The 17,244-nt window shown below is 40.2% G+C and overlaps 1 protein-coding gene across 3 annotated transcripts in view; it reads right to left on the bottom strand.

The window, feature by feature from the left end:
- UGGT2 (UDP-glucose glycoprotein glucosyltransferase 2) overlaps window positions 1-17,244 on the bottom strand; it is a 68,874-nt gene that overhangs the window by 28,839 nt on the left and 22,791 nt on the right. For all 3 annotated transcript variants that reach the window (XR_015734562.1, XM_087895446.1, XM_087895447.1), the window contains 9 exons: window positions 16,070-16,161; window positions 13,967-14,117; window positions 12,898-13,017; window positions 11,824-11,909; window positions 9,507-9,642; window positions 6,358-6,489; window positions 3,520-3,681; window positions 1,790-1,913; window positions 1,592-1,690 (listed from right to left, as the gene is read on the bottom strand). Coding sequence is in view for 2 of the 3 variants with exons in the window: in XM_087895446.1 (XP_087751572.1) it covers window positions 1,592-1,690; window positions 1,790-1,913; window positions 3,520-3,681; window positions 6,358-6,489; window positions 9,507-9,642; window positions 11,824-11,909; window positions 12,898-13,017; window positions 13,967-14,117; window positions 16,070-16,161 (1,102 nt within the window). In the remaining variant the exon portion in view is untranslated. The remainder of the gene's footprint in view (window positions 1-1,591; window positions 1,691-1,789; window positions 1,914-3,519; window positions 3,682-6,357; window positions 6,490-9,506; window positions 9,643-11,823; window positions 11,910-12,897; window positions 13,018-13,966; window positions 14,118-16,069; window positions 16,162-17,244) is intronic.

Raw genomic sequence — 17,244 nt, 5'->3', positions numbered from 1 at the left:
GGAAGTCAGTGTTGGCTGCAACTGAGTCGGAGTTTCGATTGTTGTGCCTAATAAATGAAAGATTTTGATCAAGGACTATTTGTTTGAAATGCAATTTATTTGAGACGACACCGAATCCTGACAGCTATTATGTCTAACTACAATCACTCTCCTGAATCCCCCTTCCTACTTTCCCAAGTGCAAGAAGTTGGCAGAGTGGAAGCTTCTGGTTTTAATATGGCTTCTAATGCTGACACAAGGTTTAACACAAACATATTTTTATGAAAGCTGAGGATTCCTTAGAAATGCCATCCAGATAAATAGACACAGTGCTTTTTCATCAAATGTATTTATTGACCTTTAACTCTCCTTGATTCTCTCTCCTTGAAAAGCCCTGTAGGTGATATTCTTTATAAGATGGGACTTAGAAATTCAGGTTCTCTTATAGATTTCAAGAACCTGAGCCTTTTAGGAGGGCTTTTAGGACAATCCAAAGTCAGAAACTTAATTGGTCAGTAGTGCACCCTCAAAGTCGAGGTGTTACATAGGCAAATCAAAGTGTACCTATAACTATTTAAATTCTGGCATTCTGGACCAGCTGTATGAGTACTTAGAGACTGTTACCACCCCTGGAATGCTTCAAATCAATGGAGAAAACCTAAAGAAGGTGGATATTTTTCGGTATCTGGGATCCCATCTCCAGGGCAATGGCGACATCAATGGTGAGGTGCGAGCAAGGGTAAATGCAGCCTGGATGCATTAATAACACTGGTGTGTTATGTGACAGACGAATTCCAACTTGTCTTAAATCTAAGATTTACAAGACAACCATCTGCCCTGTTGCACTGTATGGCACTGAATGCTGGGCAGCAACAAGAGGGACCGAAAGCCATATCTATGCCATAGAAATGTGAATGCTCCGTTGAATATCGGGCATGTCTCTTCTTGACCACATCACTAATGACACCATTCGACAGCATTTTGGTGTGGCGCCAATTATAGAGAAGATGAGAGAAGGCCAAATCCGCTGGTATGGCCATGTCCAAAGATCAGCACCTTCCACTGTTGCCAAGACTGCCTATCAACTAGAAGTGGTGGGTTGCTCCCGGTTTGGCCTGGTTCGGGCGAGCCGGTAGTGGTGATGATGTGATGTCACCAAACCGGTTCTCTTTGACTGGAAGCTGGGCTCTCTCGCCCGCCCCCACATTATTCCTACCTTTATTTCCCCTTTTTTAGCCCAGCTGATAGGCGTGGCAGAGTGGATTGCCACACCTCAGCTGGGCATAAACCTAATGCGCTTGCATGGAGTGCACATTTGGCGCGTGTGCTAGCAAAGCGAGCATGTGCGCAGCGATCGCGTGCAAAGCGCATGCACGAAGAGAACCGGTGGTAACACCAGTTGGAACCCACCACTGACTTCAATGGCATTTCCAGTTCAATCTGGTGATGAGATGTGTAACTGGTTCTCATCAGCAACTTGATGATATCCAATTCTTTGCTGATGCATGAACTTACCAGGTGGTTTCACGTAAGCATCAATCATCCCGGATTATGATGTTATAATCAGTATGTATATAGAATCAGTAATAAGATTAAATATAATGAAGTTTACCTTGCTTTGTAACGTAATTCATGTTTTCAGAAATAACAAATGTTTTATCTTGAGAGTCCAAAAAGAAAAACGCTGAGTGGTCATTCACATCTATAGGAACTGCAAAAAAAATTCAAGATGCGGCATAACATCAAGCATGATATCAAAATGAATTCTCCACAAACAAACAAGAGAGAGGAAACAGAGCATTTAGTTTACCTGATGGGGATTCAAAATTCAAGTATCTTTTTTCATCACCAAGAATTCTATCATTTATATGCGAAACTACATTCTGTTGCTCCATGATGAAATCAACTGCATCTTTATGATCATTTAGCAAGCCCTGTAATCAGAATAACAGTTTAATTTAATTGTTACGGGAGCCCCTCGTTACTCCCATATAACACACCTCCTGTGTGAGCTGCACTGGTTACCAGTGGTTCTCCGGGTCCGCTTCAAGGTGCTAGTCATCACCTATAAGGCTCTGCATGACTTAGGTCCTGGATATGCATGACCTTCTCCTGCCTGCCTCTCACCGTCCTGTTCGCTCACATAGGGCCGCTCTCCTCAGGGTTCCGACGGCGAGCCAATCTCACCTTGCTATGCCCAGGGGTAGGGCGTTCTCTGTGGGTGCTCCCACCCTCTGGAATGAATTACCTACGGCTCCTGATCTCCGCTCCTTCCGTCGGGACTTGAAGACTTGGCTTTTCAAACAAGTAGGCTAACTCTGATTCCGGGTTTTATTATTTACTATTAATTAATTATTTGGATTAAATTATGATTTTATTGTACTTGTTTCTTAACTTGTGTTCGCCGCCCTGAGTCCTTCGGGAGAATGGCGGCATATAAATACATGTAATAAATAAATAAATAAATTTGCACAGCATTAACAATTTTAAATATAGCTTCTCTTTAATTTGAGATCAGGATGTGTAATCTCTGCTGGATGAATGCATATCTTAGTTTAGTTTGATATTACCAAGCCCTCTGGTACCATAACTAAGCGTTACCTTCTCTCTTCCAGCACAAACATTTTAAAGAAAGCCTGGAAAACTGGGATTTTCAAGACACTTTTTTTTAACTTTCCAAAAACAGAAAGAGATAATACTGAGTACTGTAATACTGAGTACTTACAAACTATGCTGAATGATAAACCATAGTTTATAGCTTAATGTAATATGTGATCTGAGTCAGCTATAAGGTATTGAACAAAATATGAGGGAGCAAGCTACAGCTTAGTGAATCAAGAGAAATGGGTTTCATGACTTAAATATGAAACAGAAAACTGAATATTTTCTCCTCTTTCATCACCTTAAATAGAACATTTTAAACATCTATTTCTAAAGGATGCAATGGCTCCAATCATTTAAAAACATAACAAGTTCATAATTACATTCTAAGGTGTTATTTATTTATTTGGCTATTTATAGCCCACCTTTATTATTTTTTATAAATAACTCAAGGCGGCAAACACATCTAACAAGCCTCCCTCCTCCCATTTTCCCCATAACAACAACCCTGTGAGGTAATTTGAGCTAAGAGAGAGTGACTGGCCCAAGGTCACCCAGCTGGCTTGCATGGTTATGGCGTGACTTGAACTCACGATCTCCTGCTTTCTAGTCTGGTGCCTTAACCACTAGATCAATAATCAGCATAGATTAAGCTTCAAAATCATGAGAATAAATTAAAATAATTAGATGTTTGCAATATTAACCCCAAACCAAGTCTTTATGAAATATGTATCATATAAATATAACTGAAGCAATATATTAGCTCAGTGTTTCTCAACCTTAGACATCTGAAGATGTGTGGACTTCAGGTCCCAGAATTCCCCAGCCATTCGGGGAGTTGAAGTCCACAAGTCTTAAAGTTGCCAAGGTTGAGAAACACTGTATTAGCCCATATTTCATTGAACACTCCTGTCTTCTAAAGGAAAAAAAAATACGTACCGTGGACACTGCCCGCTGAAAGGCTTCTGTGGCATCTATGATCTTCAGCAGAGAAGTCTCTAGCTCTGCAATATTCATCTCTTTTCTGTTAAAAGGCACGCCATTAAAGAGAGCTTGAGGCAATGGGCCCAGGCCAGTCTTCTTATAAAACATTGCTCCTGCCTAAACAAATTGGGAATGTCACAGTTATACAGAAGGTAGCTGACTGTGTGAAAACGGGATGAATATAAAGAAAATAATAAACTCAAAAGCGTCCATAAACTGCATAGTGGAAGAATAAAATTGTTTATTTTTCCCTTTCAACAATATTCCCCAATCTGAAGCCTCCAGATACATTAGACTACAAAAGCCAATGTAATTTAAGATGTGTTTAAGAATGGTGCCAGATGAAGGAAGACTGCCTTACAAGGGTGTTATCAACGCTTCGTTGAGTGAGGGTTACTTCCCCACCGCCTTGAAAGAGGCGGTGGTGAGGCCTCTCCTCAAGAAGCCGTCCCTGGATCTGGCAATATTGGCCAACTATCGTCCTGTCTCCAACCTTCGCTTTATGGCGAAGGTTGTTGAGAGTGTGGTCGCACGACAGTTTCCGCAATTCCTGGAGGAAACATCTTATCTAGATCCGTTCCAGTCGGGTTTCAGGTCTGGGCACAGCACAGAAACGGCATTGGTCGCGTTGGTTGATGATCTCTGGAGGGCTCGGGACAGGGGTTGTTCCTCTGTTCTGGTCCTGTTAGACCTCTCAGCGGCTTTTGATACCATCGACCATGGTATCATGCTGCACCGGCTGGAAGAGTTGGGGGTGGGAGGCACCGTGTTGCGGTGGTTCTCCTCCTTTCTCTCCGACCGGTCGCAGTTTGTGTTGGCAGGGGGGCAGAGGTCGACCTCGAGGCCTCTCATTTGTGGAGTGCCGCAGGGATCGGTCCTCTCGCCTCTCCTGTTCAACATTTATGTGAAGCCGCTGGGTGAGATCATCCGTGGCTTTGGGGTGAGATACCACCAGTACGCTGATGACACCCAGCTGTACATCTCCACCCCAGGCCACCCCAACGATGCCCTTGAAGTGATGTCCCAGTGCCTGGAGGCTGTACGGATCTGGATGGGGAGGAACAGGCTCAGGCTCAACCCTTCCAAGACTGAGTGGCTGTGGCTCCCAGCATCCCGATATAGTCAGTTGACTCCATCACTGACTATTGGGGGCGAGTCATTGGCCCCCACAGAGAGGGCTCGCAATCTGGGAGTCCTCCTGGATATGCAGCTGTCCTTGGAGGAACATCTGACGGCTGTAACCAGGGGGACCTTTTGTCAGGTTCGCCTGATTCGCCAGTTGTGGCCCTTTCTTGATCGGGATTCCCTGTGCACAGTCACTCACGCCCTCGTCACCTCTCGCCTTGACTATTGCAACGCTCTCTACATGGGGCTCCCCTTGAGGAGCACCCGGAGGCTCCAGCTGGTCCAGAACGCAGCAGCGCGGGTAGTGACAGGAGCAGCATGGCGCTCCCATGTAACACCGCTCCTGCGCGAGCTGCACTGGCTCCCAGTTGTCTTCCGGGTGCGCTTCAAGGTGTTGGTTATCACCTTTAAAGCGCTCCATGGCATAGGGCCTAGCTATCTTCGAGACCGCCTGCTGCTACCAACGACCTCCCATCGACCCGTGCGCTCCCACAGAGAGGGCCTCCTCGGGGTGCCATCAGCCAGACAATGTAGGCTGGTGACCCCCAGGGGGAGAGCCTTCTCTGTGGGGGCACCTACCCTCTGGAATCAGCTCCCCCCAGAGATAAGGAGAATCCAAAACCTCAGTGCCTTCCGTCGCGCCCTTAAAACCCATTTATTTAAACAAGCCGGGCTGGCTTAAGATGAAATTTTTAACTGTTTTTAAATGTTTTAAACGTTTTTAATTGGTAAATGAGTTTTAATTGGGCCAAATTTATATATCTTTTAATTGTTTTTAATATTTGTTCTGCATGTTTTTTAATCTGGCTGTACACCGCCCTGAGTCCTCAGGGAGAAGGGCGGTATAGAAATCCAATATAAAATAAAAATATAAAAAAATAAAATAAACCTTCTAGAAAGCAATTTTGGGGGTGGTGAGAGAAAGCCAGTCACTCAAACTATCAAACAAGCCAAAACCAGACCGTCGTTCAGAAGCGCAGATAAACAACTCTAATCCTAATCTGCATCAAAAAGACAGTACTTAATTATAGCCCAGCAACAACAGCCAGCCAATCATACGGTTGGAAATCAGATATTGACTCAGAAATATCTGAACAAACAACATTCAGACTAATTTGCATCTCATAAAAAGGTATTTAAAGACCTGTGTTCTGACAGATGAGCACAACTCAAAACACACTGACGATGTTTCCTCAAATGGTGACGAAACTTTTAGAACCAAATTACCAAGCTCTGAGCTCAAACCAACCTGAGCTATTAATATTCAAATGCATTTCAAGCTCTGGACTGCCAGAAGAGAATCTATTTCCAAAAAAATGTATGACAATAAGAAGAGCCAAACTAGAATTCAAACTTTTGTTTAGATCGACATGGCTTAGTCCAAGAAGTATTAGAATCACGTAATTTTCTGATCTCTGATATCAGGATGCTATTAAAATTAATTGAAGTTATTTATGATGGTGACCATTCCCAGCTAAATTATCTCTTGCTAAATGGATGCTATGGGGTAAGAATCTGGAGACAAAGAAATAACAAACTTCCTCATTTATTACTCCCACAAAACAATTTCAGTGCCAGACACACAGAATTAGTTGACTTATGAAGACACCAGATTATAAATCTTTTAGTTTCTTTGTATTTCATTCTGCAACTTTTAACTATTTCTACCTTTCTCTTGTCATCATAATCAGAGTCAAGACCCAGGATCTCCTCCATATCAGCTTGAGGAAACTGTCTATAAAGAGTACGCTTCACGTTGTCCACCGAAAGGATTTCTCCTTCTTGTACTTGACGATACATCTAGTTGAAGGGAGCAAAAGAAAGATAAATGATACAATCCATTATACTGTTACAATACTATAGAATATTTAGTAATAATTAGATTACATTCCATTTTTATTATTCATTCTATAAACAGTTTTCAAAAGTACAGGTAGTCCTCGACTTACGACCATAATTGAGCCCAAAATTTATGTTGCTAAGTGAAATATTTGTTAAGTGAGTTTGCCCCATTTTACGATTTTTCTTGCCACAGTTGTTAAGTGAAACATTGCATTTGTTAAGTTAGTAATGTGGTTATTAAGTGAATCTGGATTTCCCATTGATTTTGCTTGTTAGAAGGTTGCAAAAGCTGATCACATGACCCTTGGACATTCCAAGATGAACCACTTGCCAGGCACCTGAATTTTGATCATGTGACCATGGGGATGCTGCAACGGTCATAAGTGTGAAAAACAGACATAAGTCACTTATTTCAGTGCCTTTGTAACTTTGAACAGTCACTAAATGAACTGTTGTCAGTCGAGGACTACTTGTAATGTCTTCAACCAACTATACTTCAATACATTTTCACTCTTCATTTCTGTACTCTCTAAGGCAGTGTTTCTCAGCCTTGGCCGCTGGACGATGTGTGGACTTCAACTCCCAGAATTCCCCAGCCAGCTATGCTGGCTGGGGAATTCTGGGAATTGAAGTCCATACGTCATCCAGCAGCCAAGGTTGAGAAACGCTGCTCTAAGGAAAAGGAAAAGTATAATGCACATATTAAACTAGTATTTATTTTCCATACCAGCCATGAAATGAGTCAAATGAATCAAGCAACCCAGGCAACAAACCATTTATATTCAATCAGAGCCAAAAAAAAATTAGTAAATTTCTAAATATGTAGCCATATTAAAACTTTCACAGCATGTGAGAAAATCTGTGCAAGTCAAAAAGTTAAAATGTGGGTGTACAATCTAAAAGTTCTAAATTAAGCACTGCAGATTAAAGTAGAAATGAAGTCATTTCTATTGCTGGCATACAATTTTATATATTTATATATCGTCTTCTTAGAAAAGAATGGACTCTTGCCGGTTTCAAGATGTCTAAAATTTGGGAGCTCATATTTAATATTTTAGTCCATTGCTTCCATTTTATCTGAAATGAATAGGAAATTTTGTTTTAAATTTCAAATATCTTCAATTCCCATCCTGTTCTAGGACCATATTATTCAATTAAATAACATCTGTTTCTCTAAAATACATTTGCTTACTGTTCTGTTCTCCACTCCATGTCCCCCAAAACAGTCCTTTTACAATTTATGAAGATTTAAATGAATTACTTGACGATAAAGATCCCTTTGAGGTAGACAGATTTAATCTTGATGATGTGCCAGAGACTTCTAAGAAGCTCATCGGCAGAATAGAAGGCAAATCATAAACAAATTGGTGTTTCTGGATTGGGAATGCAGTAGCCTATAACTCTTGAACTCATATTTTAAGGAATCATAGCCAGCAATTACTAACCAAAGGAATATCTAATAAATGTTACTGTGACATCTTTATTCCTCCTTAGAAAAAGAATCTTATTTAGGATGGTACCTAGTCAGTCTCTTCCAGAGAAAACAGTTACACTGGTTAACTCTCTCCCCTCCATACTATTTTTCCACATCCAGATGACATCTCATTAGGTTGTTCTGCTTTGAAGGAGTTATCTCCTATTTTAAGGTAGTGGGTTTTTTTAATCTTGTGCCTCTCAAGTGTTCACCAATGAGTGTCAAATGTTGGTTCTCATTTTGATTCCAATCCTGTCAACACTCAGCTACTTGAAATTACTGTTAAAAGATTGATAGCCTGAACAGCCAACAATGTCCATTTTTAAGCCATCTCAAATAGTGAATATTACTACTGTACATCACACGATAGCAAATATAATAATGTATTACACATAGTATTTTGTTTTGTTGGCCCTGAATCTATTGCAAGCGAACGTTAGTGGACAATCTCAAGTCTTAAACAAACTCCTGGAGATTCTCATTTTACTGACTTAAATCGCCTTTTTGGAAATTCCTTCAGAACTGTGCAATTACTCAGTGGAAGGTCTATAAAGCATCTTCTTCCTATAATTTCACAGCCCTTCTTAAATTTTATATTATCTTAAAAAGATCAAATCCAGCCTATCCTACTTACTTTCTTCCTTCATTTCACCCTGAATATTTAGGTGAGCCACATGCCCGGACCTTATAAAACAGGGGTGTCAAACTGGATTTCTTCGAGAGCCGGATCAGCATTGTAGTTCTCCACGGGTTGGAGGGAGGGGTTGTGGGGGGGGAGACAGCTCCTGCAGCACCCTGCTGGCCAAAACGGGGCATGGAGGGTCGCATGCAGCACCCCATGCCCTGTTTTTTGTCTAGATTGCCTCCTGGAGCACTTTGCTGGCCAAAACAGAGCGCAGGGGGGCATGCACGTCCCCCCATGCCTCATTTTCCACCTCCCTGGCCTCCAGCAGCCTCTGCTGACCAAAAACAGGCCGTACGAATGCCCCGCATGGCCCATTTTGTCTGGCAGAGGCACTGAAGGCCAGTCCTTTGATATTTCCAGGCCAGGCCTGCAGGCCAGATTTAAACACCCTGCGGGCTGGATCTGGCCCACAGTTCTTGAGTTTGACACCCCTGTTATAAAAGGAACTACAACTCAGATTTATACAAAATATATTTAAATGTTAGCAGTTTTAAGGGACTTAACTAAAAATGCCTAGTATTGATACTCCATTCACTTCTGCCAGGATTCATTAAGTTTCACCTTTTGCTCTAACATGGAATACAGAAAAATATGTCATAATTTCATGCCAGTGGGTTTCAGTTTGCTTGCTTTTTACCTTTAAGGTATTCTTTATATGCCTTAAATATGTGACATTTCCTGCCTGTGCATGATTATTTGCCAACTCCAGAGTCACACAAGTTTTTAGCAATGCTATCCTACGGCTATTTTGCATCTCAAAGAAAGTAAGGCTAACCTTAAATAAAGCAATATTTTAATCTTCTTACAAACACTAACATAAAGTAAGGAGACAAAAGCATGAGGGATATCCACTTCATCTGCAATAAAGTTAAAAGCTCTCCACAGGGCAACTCCTGCGTCCTCATTTCCATCGACCACTTCATCGGTATTTAAGATGAAAACAAAGCCAAGTCTGGTCGGGAAAAAGAGAAATACTGTAAGAATGGCAAAACCACATTAACTATGTTGAAAGCAGATTAAATGCAACTATACTAAAACAGGTTAAAATGTCACTCTGGTCTTCAATAAGAAAGATAAGTCATAATATTCTAAGAAGATTCAAAAATCTTATTAAAATGAACACAAAGTTAACATTTTATGCCAATCTAATAGAATTACCTTCGATAAAGTGTAAATGTCAATGTCCCAAAGGTGCTTTTTCAAGAAGCAACTGGACCTTCTGGTTTTTCTTTGAAGATGTTTCACTTCTCATCCAAGAAGCTTCTTCAGCTCTGAAGAAGCTTCTTGGATAAGAAGCAAAACATCTTCAAAGAAGGAATAATGGATGGAAACTGAACAAGGAGAGATTCAATGGAGAAATTTTCTGACAGTGAGAACAATCAACCTATGGAACAGCCTGCCTTCAAAATGTGAGAGCTTTATCACTCGAGGCTTTCAAGAAAAGATTGGACTGCCATTCATCAGAAATGACGTAGGGTCTCCTGCTTGGGTGGGGGGTTAGACTAGATGACCAACAAGGTCCCTTCCAACTCTGTTAATCTGTAAAAACCAGAAAGTCCAGTTGCCTCTTGAAAAAGCACCTTTGGGACAACCATGACCTGGATGACTGAGAATCTCCATAGACATGTAAAGTCAATGATACCACAGCAAACGAAAGTTTGTTCAAATCACTGATGAGAGCCATACCATGATTTGAATTTCCAAAATTACAGGAGAGAAAAACTATTTGGGATTGCTTTTATCATAATTCAGCTTTATGACTTTGTAAATTCATCCTTAAATTCCTCAATACTTCTCAGTTTTTGCGTAATGAATGCCTATAGAAATGATCTCTCTAACTGTAACTTTGACATGGAGGAGCTATTTTATCAAACTAAGATTAACAACCTGACCAACTTTGCTGAAAATATTTGCAGGTTCCCAATATTCTTTACTCCTATCCAGTTCCTCATATTTTTAATTTGATTTGGTTCTACCCAACTGGAAATATAAGTAGGTCAAAACTATGTATATATACACACACATAAATATATATTCATATTTAAATACATACACGTACATTTATATTCATATTCCAATGGTAGAACAAATATTCTAGACCAGGGGTATCAAACTCATGTCGTCACATGATATATCGAGACTTTTTCCCCTTCACTAAACTAGGCAGGGGCGGGGCCAGCACATGACGCATCTGGCCCGCGGGCTGCAAGTTTGACATCCCTGTTCTAGAATATTTTAGAATAGCCTCTTTTTTTTACTAATTCTATAGATATGTTGAACTTTCAAATTCCTGCACAGCGTGATGTGGGAATCCTTCAGAACTAAGTCTCACCATACCAGGAAGCTTGCAAGTTTGGAGAAAACTGTTCTGCAAGTAGAACTAGAGCAACCTAAGGATGAATGGAGACTGATCATGGAACAGTGTTATAAATTAGAATGAAGCTATGATATTAAAGTTCATAAAGAATATGCTTTTCTTGTATCCATTTAAATGCAGTTAGATTTAGACAGACATACTATTTGTTTTGTTTTGTTTTTTTGCTTTAATTTATATGCCGCCCTTCTCTGGAGACTGAGGGCGGCTTACAATGCGTTAAGCAATAGCCTTCATACTTTTGTATATTTATACAAAGTCAGCTTATTGCCCCCACAATCTGGGTCCTCATTTTACCTATCTTTGAAAGGATGGAAGGCTGAGTCAACCTTGAGCCTGGTGAGATTTGAACTTGCAGTAATTGCAAGCAGCAGATGTTAATAACAGAGCTTTAGTCCACTGTACTACAGGCTCTTACTCTTACTTTTCAACGGAATTACCTGAAATCTATGGAAATATAGTATTTACCCAAAATAAATACAAACCAACAAATCAATGTATTAAAATCTTTCATTTCTATTTTGTTGACTTGTTTTGAGAAATTGCAACTAATGAATCATGGAGGATTGAACATCAATAGATACATGTTGCCCAAACTCTCTTCCCCTTTGTATTAATCAGTACTCATATAGGGAATATACAAAATAACAGTGTACTAATTCTATAGGGTTTTTTTTTGCCACAATTCTGAAAATGAAGAAAGTGAAGAGAAATTCCTTTACTATTTTAATCCCAGACAGAATTTCAGTGTTAATTTACCTTAAAGGTACTTTCTGAGTGTAGATTAACTCAATTAGTTTAAGGAAACCAGCTGCTTCTTCCTGGAGAGGATCAATAAAAAGGACCTACAAGAGAAGAAAATTTTATACTTCATGGTTTATACTCTCTCTGTACCTTCTATTTCCACTACTACTATACATTGAAAGCCCCAAAGAAGCATTCAAGAATAAACTGGAAACTTCTGTTGGTACAGACTGTCCTGATTCATGCACTCAATAGGACCAGATAGTTAGAATACATATTCCAGTCAGATGTAAGACTGTACCTCGCAAATTGTGATTTATTCTATAAATCATGGTGAAAAACCATTGCTAAGTGCAATAGGAAAAGGCGGTCAAAGTATGGCCGTGCTTTTGCAAGTATTATCATAGATATACTGCTGGGTATACCGTATTTTTCGGAGTATATGATGCATCTTTTTCCCCCCTAAAAGGGGGTGAAAATTTAGGTGCATCTTATACACCAAATGTAGCCCCCCACCCACCCACTGGCTCCCACCCTTTGGCCTCTGCCTCACAGCAGTTACTTCCTTGCAAGCAAACAGCAAGAAAAAACAACTCCTTTCAGCTTCAGCACAGCCTAATTAGCACAAGTTGATTGGATCGGCCTTCTGATTCTCAGCTGATTTGCAGGCTCTGCTGCTTGCTGCAAAGAGGTAAATTGCTGGAGCAGATTTTTTTTTCCTTGTGCTAATCAAGCTATGCTGAAAACGAAAATGAAAGTAAAGCAAGGTGTTTGCTGCAACGAGGCAAAATTGCTCAGAGGCAGAGGCAGATTTCTTTTTCTTCTTTTCCTCACCAAAAAAGATAGGTGGATCTTATACTCCGGTGCGTCTTATACTCCGAAAAATACGGTACTTTGCAATCAGTTCAGTGGTGCATTCATAACTACTTAGATAAGTGAATTGCTGAACAAAATGTGCCAAGGAAGGGCTTTCTGTGTCTTTTGTATACTAAAGATATAATTCTAATATATCCCTACTAAAAATATTTAAAAGAAAGTACGAATGCACTCTCTCTCTCACACACACACACACCCATATTTCACACTTACCATATTATATAAATTCCGTCTAATCTGTCGCATCATTCCTGCATATGCTGGTTTGAGAAGTTCCTGAAAACTTGAAGGCCACTTGTTATACATAGCATCAGTTTCTAGGTTATTGACCCACTAAAAAAATACAACAGAAATGGGGCATTTAGTGAAGCTACTATCAAACTAAACCTTGCCAAACACAATGTTCTCATAAGTCCATTTAATAAAGTAGTACTCAGCATGTTGTAGTTTTAACTTATTATGGGCTTCACTGTTGACCAATGCACCTGGAAACCAGTGAAGAAACTAATCCTATAGAATTGGGAGAATATTTAAGGGGCTATGTAGGGGAAAACAAGCTGAAAGCATCTTTTTGATCACAGTTTTAGAGATGCCAACAAAATGGAATAAGAGCTGGATCATTTCGGCTGCAATTAATTTGTTTTGGCTTGGTGTTTCAAGACATGGGGGTTTGTTTATAAACTGTAGTTTACAGTTTAGCATGTTGTATAACTCCAGCCAAAATTATGTTAGTCTATTCAGTAAAAATATTTAAAGAAATAACGGCTTTGTGAAATGTTAGACTGTGTTTCCTTAAAACCTCTCAGCAAAAAGGTAACATTTAAAGAATAAAAAGATGCCACTCAGGTGACATAAATCAATTCTTAATGGTTCTTCCAGAAAGGGTAGCCCCAGTAGGGTACTCTGAGGCCTAGGAAGAATCAGCCTTGTTTCCAGAAATGTTTTTCTTTTCTACATGATCCCAAAAAAGAGCCTCTCCCTATGCCAATTGATACACTACCTGCTAACATTGGTATTACCTACTAAAGTTAACCGGGAAGAAAAGAATTGTTTTTTAAAATATCTAAATAAAGGCTATTTTCTCCTCAATTTCTGTTAAGCAGCACAAGCCTCCAGGACTGTGGAAATGGCAGAAAAGTACATTTTGCTTCTTAGTATTGCTCTGTAACAAATCCAAATTTTAAAAATTAAATAAGGTTGTTGCCAAAGGCATCGTGGCATTTATTCATTATAACTCAAAACCAAGAATCTAGCGGCACTTGAAAGATTCAATATTACTTACTACAATTGCTGAGTGACGGATGTCTAACGCGTAAGAGGCATCCTGAGATTGGGAAGCTAATCTCATGAATTTACTTGGAAGATCTCCTTTAATTCCAAGGGAGTGAAGAATGTGCATTGCTTTTCCTTCTATCTTCAGAGTTTCTAAAATGCTTTAGACAAATATATTTTATATATAACACTGTACAGAATAATATCTAAAGACAGAAAAATCTTCCATCTGCTGGTGGCTGCCTTCCTTCAGCTCCACCCCCCCCCCCACTGGTATCTGATCAATAGCTGGGTCGGGCCTCAACAAAGCACTTTAAGGAATACCCTGTTTCCCCCAAAATAAGACATCCCCTGATAATAAGCCCAATCGGGCTTTTAAGTGAATGGCAATAAGGCCAAGCGCTTATTTCAGGGTTCAAAAAAATATAAGACAGGGTCTTATTTTCAGGGAAACACGGTAACGTAACAATTACAGAGATTAAAGTAGCCATAGAAATTTAAGGGCGCAGCAGTATTATTATTCAAAGGCTTTGAAAAAGAAAATATTTTTTCCTTGATACTGAAAAGACTGTGCAAGTGTACTTCCCTGGGAAGGGGATTCCAAAGTCAGGAAGACCACCATTGGATAGGCCCACTCCTGGGTAGCAATCCCCCCTAACTCAGAAAATCTTAGGGTAGCAATAGCAATAGCCCTTAGACTTATATACCGCTTCACAGTGCTTTACAGCCCTCTCTAAGTGGTTTACAGAGTCAGCACATTTCCCCCAACAATCTGGGTCTTCATTTCACCGACCTCGGAAGGATGGAACGCTGAGTCAACTTTGAGTCGGTGAGACTTGAACTGCTAAACTGCTGGCAGAATTAGTCAGTCAGTCAGCAGAATTAGCCTGCAATACTGCATTCTAACCACTGCGCCACCGTGGCTCTTCTAGGTATATATGGGAAAAAGTGTTCCTTCACTTAGGGTTGGTGCAAAGGTGGTATATTACTATGGGCGGATAGTGGATGGGATGCTGCAGTGCTCCATGAGCATGGCTGGATAGGTGTGGGGTGCTGTGGCACTGTGCATGTGCTACATAATGTGGATGTGGGGTACTGTTGGTGGATGACCACTACAGGAATCTTGTATTCATAGAAGTTGCTCAGGGGAAAAAGCTGTGACTTTCCCTTCAGGTTTTCCCCATTGACTTTTACTTGTGGGAACCTGGCAGGGAAGATCGCAAAGGGCAATCATGTGACCACGAGGATGCCGCAGCAGCCAGATCTTTGAGGACTGGTTGTAAGTACCACTCGTTCAGCACTCTGAATGGCCACTAAATGAATGGTCATTAACTGAGGACCAAAACTAAAGTATTGCAACTTAAAAGGGACAAAAAGGACCCTAAACTAGTATAGCTTTCCCAATATTGTATCCTCCAGGTATGTTGGGACTGTAATTCATATTCAGCAAGGCTAAATTTGGGGAGCTGCACATCCAAAGGCCTAAACATATCTAGAGCAGAGGTGGGTTTCAGCAGGTTCTGACCAGTTCTGGAGAACCGGTAGCGAAAATTTTGAGTAGTTTGGAGAACCGGTAGTAAAAATTCTGACTGGCCCCGCCCCCATCTATTCTCTGCCTCCCAAGTCCCAGCTGATTGAGAAGAAATGAGGATTTTGCAGTAACCTTCCCCTGGAGAGGGGTGGGAATATTGATTTTACAGTATCCTTCTCCTGTCACGCCCACCAAGCCACGCTCATCAAGCCACACCCACAGAACCAGTAGTAAAAAATTTGGAAACCCACCACTGATCTAGAGGTCACCAGAAGGAAATGGGTTTTACTAATGTGCAGCTCCACTGGATATGGTAAGAAGTTTCACATAATGGAATGACATTTCTTTGGTTTTTAGGACTGTCATCTTACACTTTACAGTACCGATTTGAACAATTACTGATTTAGACACTCAAGGAGGTGATGTAGTAAATTAGTTAATAGTATTCACCAACGATGTTTTGGTTCCCGTTCTGAACTACTCATTACAGAACAAGATATCAACATTTGTCTTGGAGTAAAGAGTAGTTAAATACAGATGACTGAGCATTCTGGATGGTAACCAAGCTGCAACCTACTTTACCTAAAGGGATCACGAAGATTCAAGTCTATTGGAAGGCCATTTAAAAATAAATGTGCTTCACCAGGCTTAAGTTCAAGAGATTCATGCAGACGCTGGAAAAGAAAGGTTTGCCATGAGTTAACTAGCTATTTTTTAAAACAAACAAACAAGTAAACAAATGTTTGGGATATCAACATACAGTACTTCAAATGGAAGTAATGCTATATTCGTTTGAAATGAATCAATTTTAATATCCTGCTTATTTTTCCAGATAAGGAGATCTTCTTGATTTCTGGAAAATAAATCTGATACTAAATATTCCTTAATGAGATTTTAGAAGATAGAATGATAATTACATATTCACAGTTTCCATCAGATATGCTTAAAGCTGGTTTGACAAATTATGGACCACAAATTCACGTTCAGCATTTGTCATGAAATGTATCCTAATTGTCTGAACAAATTAGGACAAGTTCTTCCTCTTTCTTAAATCCAAGATTTTAAACATTCTTGCTGCAATTCCTGGTTTCATCTGTCCCAGTCTTCTCCAACCCAAAGCCTTCTGGATGTGGAATGGGACAATTTGCTGTGGCCAACTCGCCGTGGCCAATTCACCATGGCCAATTTGCCACAGGCCAGTTCACTATGGCCAACGTGCCACAGGACAACTCACTGCGGAACAATTCAATAATTATTTAAAATAATTAAAAAATATTATGTTTGTCATTCACATTTTATTTTGTCCTTCTTTTGGCATCCTTTCTTTAATTATTATATTCCACTATTTCTTCAATATTAATTAACTCTTGTTCTGCAGGAAATTGTCCTTCAGCGAATTTGCTGGGCAAGTTGTCACGCAGTGAGTTGGCCGTGGTGTGTTGGCCATGATGAGTTGGCCATGAGTTTGTATCAAGTTGTCCTAGACCCTTCTGGATGTATTTGGCTACAATTCCAAACTTTCAGAGACAGTCCATGTCTGGGGGATAGCAGTTTAGAAAGGCTGACTCTGCCCCCATTTTATCCCACCATAATTCAATCTGAAGGAGGTCATTCCATCTTCCTCAACGGGAAGATCAGCCTGGACAAAATGATATTGTTTTACTTTCTGATTTGATATTAAATCAAATTTGTCTAATGGAGTATTATGAAATATTCTCAGTTCTGATTTTTTTTTTAAAAAAATGCTTCAGTCTAAA

Source organism: Pantherophis guttatus, chromosome 5, assembly GCF_059756535.1.
Source record: "Pantherophis guttatus breed Tessera chromosome 5, ASM5975653v1, whole genome shotgun sequence".
Lineage (NCBI taxonomy): Eukaryota > Metazoa > Chordata > Lepidosauria > Squamata > Colubridae > Pantherophis > Pantherophis guttatus.
The sequence above is the reverse complement of the archived record's forward strand: the minus strand, read 5'-3'. Positions and strand labels throughout refer to the sequence as shown.